Source organism: Balaenoptera musculus, chromosome 2 (assembly GCF_009873245.2).
Source record: "Balaenoptera musculus isolate JJ_BM4_2016_0621 chromosome 2, mBalMus1.pri.v3, whole genome shotgun sequence".
NCBI classification, from domain to species: Eukaryota; Metazoa; Chordata; class Mammalia; order Artiodactyla; family Balaenopteridae; genus Balaenoptera; species Balaenoptera musculus.
The window spans coordinates 12,644,778-12,657,647 of record NC_045786.1 but is presented as its reverse complement, the minus strand read 5'-3'; the positions used below and the strand labels follow the sequence as shown (position 1 = coordinate 12,657,647).

At 38.4% G+C, this 12,870-nt stretch overlaps 1 protein-coding gene across 3 annotated transcripts in view; it reads left to right on the top strand.

Annotated features, from left to right (window-relative positions):
• ARMC3 (armadillo repeat containing 3) overlaps positions 1-12,870 on the top strand; it is a 91,426-nt gene that overhangs the window by 31,133 nt on the left and 47,423 nt on the right. For all 3 annotated transcript variants that reach the window (XM_036843616.1, XM_036843615.1, XM_036843617.1), the window contains 4 exons: positions 2,003-2,197; positions 4,414-4,597; positions 10,595-10,747; positions 10,849-10,954. In XM_036843616.1, coding sequence (XP_036699511.1) covers positions 2,003-2,197; positions 4,414-4,597; positions 10,595-10,747; positions 10,849-10,954 — 638 coding nt within the window. The remainder of the gene's footprint in view (positions 1-2,002; positions 2,198-4,413; positions 4,598-10,594; positions 10,748-10,848; positions 10,955-12,870) is intronic.

Below are 12,870 nucleotides of genomic sequence, written 5' to 3'. Positions count from 1 at the left end.
TGTATCATCTGCCTTATGCAATGTACCAAGATTTTGGATTCGGCTTCTTTGTTGGTGAAAAGTTGAGTTTTGCTGAACAGAACTCATCATTCACAGTTGCAAGATGCTACCTCACTGTGCTGCTTTCCTTCATAATGGAAGAAACACCCTACCCGCCCTTGCCCACAACCTGTCCTGTCCTCTGGCCCCTCCCCTCCAATCCCCAACCCAGCACACACACCCTCACACCCCCAGCAGGTCAGCTTGCTACCACTTTGGACAGCCTTCTCTGCTTCTTTTCCTGCTCAGGTTCCTGAACAATTCCCACACACGTTTGGTAAGCTTTAGATCAACTGGAAGTACAAGACACCATTTTAAGTAGCCGTCAAGAGAATGTGAAAGAAGAGATATGGAAGCAAAGGTGAAGGAGGGTTCATTGAGAAGCAAAGTATCTAGACAAAATATATAGAAAAAGAGGACAAAGGCACTCATGCCAAAAGGCACCCAAAGCATGCAACCCTGGCCCTGGCATGTCCTTGCCGCGTAGCTGGGCCCCCACTGGTGTTACCTTTACTCTTCCTGAAGAGCAAGTGCAGCCATATCCCTTCTCTGGTGACTTTACTTCATCCTATAGGCCTAAATAATCCTGCAAACGTGTTTGTGTGTTTCATGCCAAGACTCCTCATTAAGTCTATTTCTCTATATTTTTTATCAAGTGGAAATGAAAAGACTTACCTCCCCTATTCTTCATAACAGAAGGACTAGTTAATAACAGTGTATTCATTTCCTAAGGCTGCTGTAACAAAGTACCACAAACTGGCTAAAACAACAGGAACCTATACCCTCACGGTTCTGGAGGCTGGACTTCTGACATCAAGGTGTCATCAGGGCCGTGCTCCATCTGGGACTCTGGGTAGAATCCTCCCTTACCTCTTCCCAGCTTCTGGTGGTGGCTGTGAATCCTTGGCGGTCCCTGGTTTGCAGCCTCATCACTGCAATCTCTCCCTCTGTCGGCTCTCTCGCCTCCTGTTATAAAGACACCAATCTTATACGGACATCACTAATTACCCACCCTACTCCCCCATGACCTTAGCTTAACTAATTACATCTGCAACGATCCCATTTCCAAATAAGGTCACATTTTGAGGTACTGAGGACTAGGACTTCAACATATTTTGGGGGTGGGGGGTTACAATTCAACCCATAGCAAGCAGCAACCTACAGTTTTTATGTCTGAAGGAAGCTGACTACGAGAGGCCAGTTGAAGGACAGAGGGAAGATAAGCTGGAAGTGGGGCCTTTTCTGTATTTAATTCTATTTTAAGTTTACCCTGTTTTGATTTAAAATGTCATGATTTAGTAGTCAGAGTTTGGGGGCTTTTCATGACTTTTTTGCTTTGTTTTCTCTGTCGCTCACCCCAACGACCCTCCCTCCACCACTCACCCAGGATTACAAGCACACCATGCAGAGCGACTTGTCTGGACTCTAATGACCCCTTGATCTTGTAAATGTCTTAAATTAAGGTCATGTGTCAGAACTAAACCTGATGTAAATTTGCATGCACAGGTCCTGCCAACAGCACTGCATGCAGATTAGCATTTTATAAACCATCCATTTGAATGACGATAATAAGGAATTGATACCATCATTTCATTTTATCGACTACTATTTGAAACAGGGTATAGCGTGTGAAAAGAATTTCATTATGCATAGATTTTATTGTGATGCTGTTTCTAGTAAGAGGAATTTGCTGTATAATAAAGAAACAGTAGCTGCTGAGAAGTCATAGATCATGCCTATTTCCTACTATTGACAAGGTCTGTATAGTTAAAATGAGTATTTTGGTGTTGTCAATCCAGGGTTTGCTTATATTTGTTTGTGAGTATTTTGGAAGCAAATCCAGAATAAAAGATGGGAACATTATAACTTATAATGTTCTTTGTTAGAAAATAGAATCTCTCCATTCTTGAGACTGTATTTTGCTTTAAAAATCACTTATTTGAACATTTATATTTCCTGGCAGGATTTTCAGTGCCGAGCGACACTTCAAGAACTAAATGCAATCCCTCCTATATTAGATCTCTTGAAGTCAGAATATCCAATTATTCAGTTGTTGGCGCTCAAAACCTTAGGTGTTATTACAAATGATAAGGAGTGCCGGGCAATGCTAAGAGACAGTCAAGGAGTGGACCACCTTATTAAGATCCTAGAAACTAAGGTACCTGTAACATTCATTCAACTCTCTATGAGGAGATGTATCTCTCCTAAGTGTTGTTATAAAATACAAATTATAGAATATTTTTTTAATGAAATTTTATTATATTTAAGCATGATGCTAAGTAGAATGGACTAATTTGCTTATTGCTACATAGTTTACCAGCACAGTTAAATCAGACTAATGGTAGAGGGCATTCTAAAATAATTTAATTTTTTAAAATCTTCTAATTTAGAAGATTTAAGATTTTTAAGTTTTTGTTTGTGATCTTATGTTTTCTTGAAACACCTAGAATTAGTCTTTTAACCTTTGTCTGCCCCAGTTTTCTCTAGGGTAAAGCAAGAAGAGTCATTTACCACACATGATGGAGGGTAACCTGCTTTACTCAGTCTACTGATTTAAATATTAATTTCACCTAAAAAATGCCTTCACAGAAACATCTAGAATAATGTTTGACTAAATATCTGGATACTGTGGCCTAGCCAAGTTAAAACATAAATATTAACCATGACAAGTCCATCGCTAGTCAATCTGGCATCCGTACACAGCTCCTAAATCATTAATCTCCAAATAAAGACAAAAACAAGATCATACTTCCACTTAACATGGTCCAGCTGTCCTGTGTACAACCAAAAACACACTGTCCCCTTCCCCATAGGAGGATGCAAAGTCCTTGGATGATGTTTACTCTTCTCCTTGACATCCCATAAAGATGTAAAATTAACCGTACTTAAATACCATATTGTAAAGGCAGTACATCCCATGTTGCCTGAGGGGATAAGAGAGAGAAGAAAAGGATATTTCATACGCGCACACACACACACACACACACACATTTATAACAAAATAAGGAAGCAATACTCATGACAATTATAGTCCTCTTTTCTGTAACTGATCACATGGTTGTAGTTGGTATTTATAACTACCTTCTTCCGATACCCATTCCATATTCCCCTTGCCCTCAGCAAGCACCTCAGCTCATCTTGATTCTTTACTTGATGTGGTGACCCAAACCTTCATTCCTCAAGAGCCTGGACCATTAGTAGTGGTACCCAGATTGGGTCATTATAGTCTTCCATCAACCTTAATCACAGGGTATGGTATTACTAAGAGATGCCATAAGGGACCCCCTGTATTCCAGGCATAGTCTTCCTCACCTCTGTTGTGGAGTAGCAGTCCAATTTCCCTTGGATAGGTGGGATCAATCACCCCAATCAGCACAGTAACTCTTCTTTGCCTGTTGATTCGGAGCCATGAGGCTCCCAAAGAGGCCAGGTGGCAGTCTTAGCTTCCAGTTCTGTGGACTCATTGTTGTGTCTCCAGGTGGAAGTATCCCTCCCTTTGGATCTAAGATTTCTAGATCAGCGGAGCATGAGGTTACAGGTACAGGAAACAAAATTTTTGCTACTGAATTGTCATGGGTAATAGTGAGTGGTGCCACTCCCATATCCACTCCTTGGTTCCTGGGAGTAACAGCAACATATACTGGATGCTGTTCCAGAGAATATATAGCCCTGCAAGTTACTGCCACTTAGCTAGCGCTGTCACTGTGTCTTCCGTAGGCCACTCTGTCAAGCCAGCTGCTTCAGCTTGGCAGGGAACGTGGGAAGGCCAGTGATTTCTGTGACCATCTGCCCACTGCTGCGCTTCTTTCGCTGTGAAGTGAGTTCCTTGATCAGAACCACTGCTGTGTAGAATGCCATGGCAGTGGAGCATCCTTGCTGTGATTTCTACCTTAAGTTTCTAACTGTTCAGAAAAGGCTTCAGTTTTCCACTGCTATGGGGATTCTGGAGATTCCTCAGGCAGGAAAGCTACACACTCCCTCACAATACCTCCCTCTACCAATTGGAGATTTTAAGGAATATACTTTCCTTCAGCTTCTGTCTGCTTTTTCAAAAAATATTTTCTTTAGATTTTAAACTTGTTGTCGGTGGAAGGCTGCTTGAGCAACAACACTTGGATACCATTACTGGAAGTTTCCAGCAACTATTTTTTATCTGTAAAATATTTTGGAATAGGGGAAATGAGAAGAGACGGGACTAATGGTCAGGGAGAGAGATGTCACGTTAATAGACAGAACTGTTTCCTTGGGCCTCTGTCACAACAAAATTAATTACATTATGTTCTGACTGACCTGAGTCCCTCTTGTAATAAAATTTGGAAAGTATGGATTGCTTTTATTACACTTTTCTAAAGTTGTGTTTGCTTTTATTATTAGGAATTGAGTGACCTTCATATAGAAGCGCTTTCCGTGTTGGCCAATTGCCTTGAAGATATGGATACCATGGTGATGATTCAGCAGACAGGGGATCTTAAGAAGCTCCTATCATTTGCAGAAAACTCTACAATTCCTGATATTCAAAAGAATGCAGCAAGAGCAATTACTAAAGCCGCTTATGATCGTATGTCTCATTTTGTATAAACTAAGCATACCTATTTCCTCCTGTAGTCTTGATTTCAATTAGTACTAAAAAACGCTAGAGCATTTGTCTGCTTTTAGATGGTCATTTGAGGATAGTGCTATACTTACTATTTAAGATCAAAATTCATCTCAATGCTAATAAGTAAAAGTAGAGATTGCTTTGTCAAGGATTTAATAAACTCAATATGATTTAATTATAAACTTTTTTTAAACAGTTCATTCCTAAATTAAGTTTTGTTTTTTTTTTTTTTTAAAGATTTATTTATTGATTGATTCATTACTATGTTGGGTTTTCGTTTCTGTGCTAGGGCTTCCTGTAGTTGCGGCAAGCGGGGGCTACTCTTCATCGCGGTGCGCGGGCCTCTCACTATTGTGGCCTCTTTTGTTGCGGAGCACAGGCTCCAGACGCGCAGGCTCAGCAGTTGTGGCTCACGGGCCCAGTTGCTCCGTGGCATGTGGGATCTTCCCAGACCAGGGCGCGAACCCGTGTCCCCTGCATTAGCAGGCAGATTCTCAACCGCTGCGCCACCAGGGAAGCCCCTAAATTAAGTTTTAAGCTTTTATTTCTCCTGATTTTGAAATTTTACAGAATGTATGCATTCTTTGTGATACCGAAAACATCATTTCAATAAATCCACATTTGGAATGATATCTGTACAGTAATTTCGAGTTGCAGCTGGAGTCTAGCTGTTCCATGTTGTATAGCTGTGAAAAATAATATGCTCATACTATACACAAAATACAATTTTCATTTCACTGGCAAGCTATGTTGACATAAATCTGTAAAATATGAGAGATTAATTACATCATGAACACTGAAGATAAAATTATAGTTTCAATTTATGTATATTTGGAGTATTTTATTTAATAAAAGATGTGATTTTATTTTCCCCCTTCCACATCACCCCTCTTATAAATGATGACAGCTTTGACTAGTTTAAGTGATTTATATTCTAAACATATATACTCACATCTGTATATATGTCTATGTGTATATTATGGGAAACATTTCCTTTTCAACCCATACTGGCTTTCTTCAAAGTTTTAATGCAGTATGCCAAATTTCACCTCCTAGTACAAAGTCAGTAGAGAGGGGCCTCGTGACTTACATCATACAGGCCAAATCTAAAGACAGCCTGTAAAATTAATTTTGGCAAAATTGCTTAATTCAGAATTCTCCCAAAAGGAACTTAGGCCTTGTCATTACCTGGTCAGTTCTGTTCTCCACCTATCTCAGGCCTTCTTAGTTATTTGAGACCAGATGAGAGGGCAATGGAAAGACATGAGCAATGTCAAAACTAAAATTTTTACGTATCTCAACTTCTCTTTGGGTTTCGGCCCCTCTTGTGATACAAGTTTCGTGAGTTTATTACCCATCACGCGATACAGTAGTGAAAAGAGCACGGGGTGGAGAGCTCTTGCACTCTAGTTCTACTACTAATTACGCTACTGGCACTGCAGTGACCTACGGGTGTGTCTGTGAGTGAGCTACAGCCTATCTGGATCTGTTTATGAATTCATTTATTAATGTTTATTAAGCCCCCAGTTTGTATCAACAAACCCAGGACAGGAAAGTAAGCAGGCAGTCGCGATGCCGTGTTAAACGTGCCTGATGATGGGGGAACAGGATCCCCCAGGAGGGTCCACCTAACACAGACTCGGGTCAGACAAGCCTTCCTGGAACAGGTGATTTACAGGCTCGGACCTAGAGGAGATGAGGGAAACTGGCTGGGCAAAGAAGGTCCTGGTGGGTTGGGGAGGCTCAGCAGTGCTCTGAGGAGAAGGGACAGTGTGTAATGGCCAGAGAGGGACAGAGTGTGGTGAGTTCCAGAGCTGAAAGTTTTCAGAATGGCCAGTGAATAGAGTGCAGCAGAAAACTGAGAGTCAAGGCTGGAGAAGTAATGAGGCGCCACGTGCTAATGGGCATCACGAGCCAAGTTTAAGAGCTTTGGACTTTATTTTCATGGCAACAAAGCACCCCTCAAGTGACTTAGAGAGGGGAGGGAACCCTACAGATTTTCACTTTTTAGAGAAAGAGCACTCTTGCTGCAAAGCGGAGAAGAGATTAGACATGCGCAGGACCAGATGCAGGAAGACCGGGAAGGAGACTGCTGCGGTGCTCTAGGTGAGAGGAGGAGGGGTCCTGAAACAGAGCCGAGGTGGTCGGGATGGACTCGGAGGCGTTTGCAAGGAGATCCAGCAGCACAGTGCTTGAGGGTCCATATGGGTTTGTTGAATGACTTTGTGGGTTGAGGGAAGAAGAAGGTGATGCCAAGGACAAGGCCTTCTGGCTTGGACAGCTGGACGTAGAATGGTGCCACTCACAGAAATGGGGAACTCAAGAAAAGCGGGTTTTGATTGAAGGAAAGGATATGAGTTCTGTTCTTTTTTGAAAAATTGTAAAATACACATAGTATAAAATTCACCGACTTCACCATTTCTAAGCGTACAGTTCAGTGGTATTAAATACATTCATGTTGTTGTGCTACCATCCAGCTGCAGGCCTCTTTGTCTCACAAGCCTAACCCTCTGTACCCATGAATAAATAACTCCCCCGTTCTCCCTCCCTGCAGTCCTTGGAAACCACCATTCTTTCTGTCTCTGTGAGTTTGATTACAAGTACTTATATAAGTGGAATCATACAATATTTGTCCTTTTGTGATTGGCTTATTTCACTCAGCATAATGTCCTCAAGGTTCATTCATGTTGTAGCATGTGTCAGGATGTCCTTCCTTTTTAAACTCTGAAAAATATGCCATTGTATGATTATATCACATTTGTTGATCCTTTCATCCGCTAATAGACACCTGGATTGCTTCCACCTTTTGGGTACAGTGAATAATGCTGCTATGAACATAGATGTACAAATATCTCTTTAAGCCCCCACTTCCAATTCTTTAGGGTATATACCCAGAACTGGAATTGCTGAGTCATACAGTAATTCTACGTTTACTATTTTGAGGAACTGCCATACTGTTTTCCATAGCAGCTACACCATTTTACATTCCCATCAACAGGGCACAGGGTTCCAATTTCTCCACATTCTTGCCAACACTTGGTATATTCTGTCTTTTTTTCTTTTTTTAATAGTAGCCATCCTAATGGGTGTGAAGTGGTATCTCTTTGTGTTTTGATTTGCATTTCCTTCATGTTTAGTGATGTTGAGCATCTTTTTCATGTGCTAAATGGCCATTTAAAAAATCTTCTTTGGAGAAATGCCTATTCAAATCCTTTGCCCATTTTTAAACTGGGTTTAAAATTTTTTTGTTATTGAATTGTAGGAGTTTTTATATTTTCTAGATATTAACTCCTTATCTGATATCTGACTTGCAAATATTTTCTCCCATTCTGTGGGTTGGCCTTTTAACTCTATTGATTGTGTCTTTTGATGCATAGACATTTTAAACTTTGATGTAGTCCAGTTTATATTTTCTTAACTCCATTCATAAGTAGGTTTTTACAAATGTTGCTCCTTATACTGTTCCGTATTCATTTATAACATTCTTTTTTACTTTCCATCATCATAAAAAATTTTTTTGTAGGCTAGGGTTAGGGTTAGCATTGTCATTGCATGTCAAAAACACAGTTGAAACAAAAACACGTAATATACACTCTTTAAGTTTTGTTTGCTGAGTAAAGTTTTAATATGCACCCCTAAATCTGTATGCCTTTGACCTGGCACCAGGAGGAGGAAGGTGTTAACTACCATGTTGCCATGAGGTTTATGAACTGGCATTAACATCTCAGCAGGAGCACAGGTGGCCCACTAGCAACTTCTGAGAATGGGTAAAGAAAAGCATCATTACATACAGATTTATTTTCAGATACAAAACCTCATGCTTTTAAATTTAGTGATACTGAACAAATGTTATTTTTAAAGGACATTATTCTATTAGTAGCATAATTACCTTGCCATCTTTATTTTCTGTGTAATTAACACGTAAATACTTCTCAGTGTAGCAATTCAATGAGGGTACTTGGTTAATATGTTAATTCATCTTTTAAATCCATTATAGCCACGCTGCAGTCAGCACTTTTGAGGTTTGGTGAACACAGCTGGATTTTGAGAACACTCCCAGCAGGGTTAAGAAACTAATTGCCCACAGTATTTAAATTATTTTTTAAAAATTGTTCCAATAATTGTGTATACACTGTTTTTTTATTGTAACCATCACATACTCCAAAGTTAGTCTTTTCAAATTAATTCTTTTGGTCGATTTTCTTGATAGAATCCACTCAGAGTGTTCTGTTTAGGAAAGCTGATTGAGCATCATCTCGGAAGTCTTAATTATAAATCTGAGCATTTTAAGTCAGAGATTCTGGAAAAGTTTGAGATCTTGTTTATTCAGGGAAAACTAATAAGGACTACATATATTTTAAAACATTTTAGGGGCCATATACTTGAGATTTAAGTATTAATCGCAGCTTTTTAATGAAACAGTTATGGCCTGACTGAATTCCAGTTTTAAATGAAAGGAGCAGGGATTAAAATGATAGGATTACAGGACATGGTTCATGATTGGTTTAAGATGAATGAACAGAAGTGTTAGTGACTTAGCTTGTGCCAGTGATGGCCAGATTGCTCAGGCATACATCTGTGTATCAGAGGAACAAAGGCCAAAACAGTATTTGCAAAGGTGGTGACATCTGACCATGATACCGCTTCTGTGAAAAAGGTAATTTTTAAAAATCATTGTTGAAAGAAGACAAAAATCAATTAAAGTGGAAACCTAGTTGCTATAATTTCTGAAGATATCTCTGGGAAAAAAGTTAATTAAAATATGTACAAGTAGTGAATTATTTCCACGTGTCGATGTAATCTAAGGTAGTATCAGCAGTTTTTGCAGAGATCTTTATCCTAACAAAATATTCTTCTCTTGTATATCAACATCCTAAGAGCACATATCACACATTCTTCCATTTTAATCATTTACATTGACTTTATAAAGGTTAATTAACAAGAACCAAACCTATGACAAAATTTTCTTAAGAACTGTAAATAAATTAGTAAGGAATTATTTGTAAGCTGTTTCTTTTCCAACTTGTCTCTGGTTCTATTATACCATTAAAACTGAGTTTGGTTTAATATATATTTTTTCTAGTACATGCTTTTAATAAATAGTAATTTATTTAGAATTAACTGTAGAACACAAAACAAAAATTGTTTAATGTTCTAATTTAATTCAATGCAGTATTTGCTTTTGTATAGTGATGAGATTGTCATTTATTAAAAAATCAAACTAAATAGAGGAACATCGGGAACAAAAAGAACATTAAAAATACTTTGGTTTTGGTTTTAATTTCGTGTTTTATAGTGGGGTTAATATCATGGTATGTACTTAGAGTCATAACTTTGTTTTCAAACAGAGCTGTGCTATGTTTATGTTATTTTATGTTTATGGCAACTTAGCAATTAAGTAATTATTATAATTTTTGCTATGTCAGCATGTATTGTAACAAGATAAAAGATGATCATAAATTCCTTAAGACTTGGGATCATATCAATACTTTATTACTCATTTTGACTTTCTCCTCCTCTCCGCTCTGCTCTTGAGCATCCAGCTTACAGGTTTGTGCATCTTAGGCATTCTTCAAATATAGGGCTTTGTATTTAAAATAAACATGTTTTTGTATTCAGTGAGAAGACAGCGCGTGTGAACACAGCATCATGACAGGCACATGATTGATGTTAAATAAGTTCTTGCTAAGTCTGAAGCTTGCCTCTTTCTTATTATAGAATTTTCTTTGCCATAGTATTGATATCATATGAGGGAATATGAAAAAAATGCAATGCCCATAATTCATTTTGCATAATCACTGTGTTCTAAAGGATAAATAGGTATATATTTTAGACTGTGACTAAAGCTAACAAATAGTTTGAATTCCTATCATATTTTGGATGGGGAAGTCTTTATACTTGCACAGTTTTTGCAGCAAAATTCTGATTTTTTTTTTTTCCCCTTTTGGTTTATGAAAGCTGAAAATAGAAAACTTTTTCACGAACAAGAAGTTGAAAAATGCCTTGTAACCCTTTTGGGTTCTGAAAACGATGGAACTAAAATTGCCGCTTCCCAAGCTATTTCGGCAATGTGTGAGAATTCGGGCAGCAAAGAATTTTTCAATAATCAGGGTAAGCAAATTGGAAAAGGCCACTTTGAACATTTTTAGGTTGCCATATTCTAGTTCACATGGATGTCTGTAAAGTCACATTTTATCTTTCTTTTTCTGTAGGGATCCCACAGTTAATTCAGTTACTAAAAAGTGACAATGAAGAGGTAAGGGAAGCTTCGGCCCTTGCCCTGGCGAATCTGACCACTTGTAATCCCGCTAATGCAAAGTAAGTACAAAAAGACTCATTCAACGGGGACTTGTTTATGGGATATTTAACAGTCCAAGATGTGCTCATTGTAATCTCCTGGCTTTCAAGGCAGTTTACATATTCTTTCAGATGCTTCTATGTTGAGTTATTTATTCCTCAGGAACCCTTATGAAAATAAGAGTCAGCAGATAAGCCTGTTTTCCAAAGACATTACAAAATCTCGAGGGTTTCTGGGCTTGCATGGGAAAATGTGCAGGCCATTTGATGCAGGTAACAGGCTAACTCTTGTAGAAGGTTCCAGAACAAAGAAAACTGGCTAATGCTGGAAATATTAAAGACATTCTACAAATATTGGTAAATCAAGAAAAAAATTTTAAAGAACCAATTTTAAAAGGACATAAACATTAGATAAATCGAGAAACATTTTAAAAGTTCATTGAAAACAACATATATGGGTAAATACTTATGGAGAAGGGTTGAAAAGGAATGTCCTCCGTATTCCAAACACTGTGGCATGTGATTTATATTCATTTAAAATTTTAATTGTCTAGATACTCCATCTACTAATGAGGAAACTGAAGCTCTGCAAGTTTCCCTAATTTTCCTGGGTACACATATTCATTCAACTAGATGAGCTGGAAATTAAAGCCAGATCTGTTAGACCCCAAAGCCTTGCTATTTCCTCTACAGGAGATACGGTTGCCTTATGAAACAGTAAGAATTTTTAGAAGGCAACTTTCATAAATAAAATGATTATTGCCATTTGCGATAACATGGATGGGCCCCGAAGATATTATACTGAGTGAAGTAAGTCAGATGGAGAAAGACAAATATTCTATGATTTCACTCTTATGTGGAATATAAAAAACAAACGAACAAAATAAATGAACAAGCCCAACCAAACAAAAACAAATGCATAGATACAAAGAACAGAGTAGTGATTACCAGAGGGGAAGGGGCGGGGCAGGGGGGGAGTGGGAAATGGGTAAAGGGGATCAACTGTATGGTAATGGATGGAAACTAAATTTTTGGTGGTGAGCACACCATAGTGTATACAGAAGTAGAAATATAATGTACATATGAACTTATATAATGTTACAGGCCAATGTAACCTCAATAAAAAATAAATCTAAATAAATAAAGAAGAGTAAAAAAATTTTATTTACCTTCCCTAAATATGGTATGAGTATTAGTCAGGGTTCTCTAGAGAAACAAAACCAATAGGAGATATATATGTGAGATTTATTACAGGGATTGGCTCATGAGCTTATGAAGGCTGAGAAGTCCCACGATCTGCTGTCTGTGACGTGGAGAACAAGGTTGTAAAGGTCAGTCCCAGTGTGAGACCAGGAGCATTGATGTCCAAGGAAAGGAGAAGAGCAAATTCATCTCAAGCAGAGAGCAAATTCACCCTTCCTCCTCTGTTCTGTACAGTTCCTCAATGGATTGGATGATGCCCACCCACGTTGATAAGAGGGATCTTTATTCAGTCTATGGATTCAAACGCTGACCTCTTCCAGAAACACCCTCACAGACACACTCGGAAATAATGTTTCACCATTACTGACTGGGCATCCCTTAGCCCAGTCAAGGTGACACATAAAATTAACCATCTCAGTACGTTAGTTTTTAACACTCATTTATTATTGTTTTGTGGCATTGTGGCTAAAATTACCCCTTTCTTACTTGAAATAAATCCTCCTCCATCCCCATCGTATAGTTCATCTGTCTCTTACCCTTTCTTTCTTTTTCTATACTCCCACACAAATATTTTATAAGACCTTAATGGAATGACTAAAAATCTAACAATGTCCAATAGAAACGTAGCTGAAATGCATAAGCATCAAAACAAAATTATGTTCCTTTAATAGCTACAATCTTTGACATGATAATTTCCTAAATTCAGGTCCATCATCATCTGTATGAAAGCACAC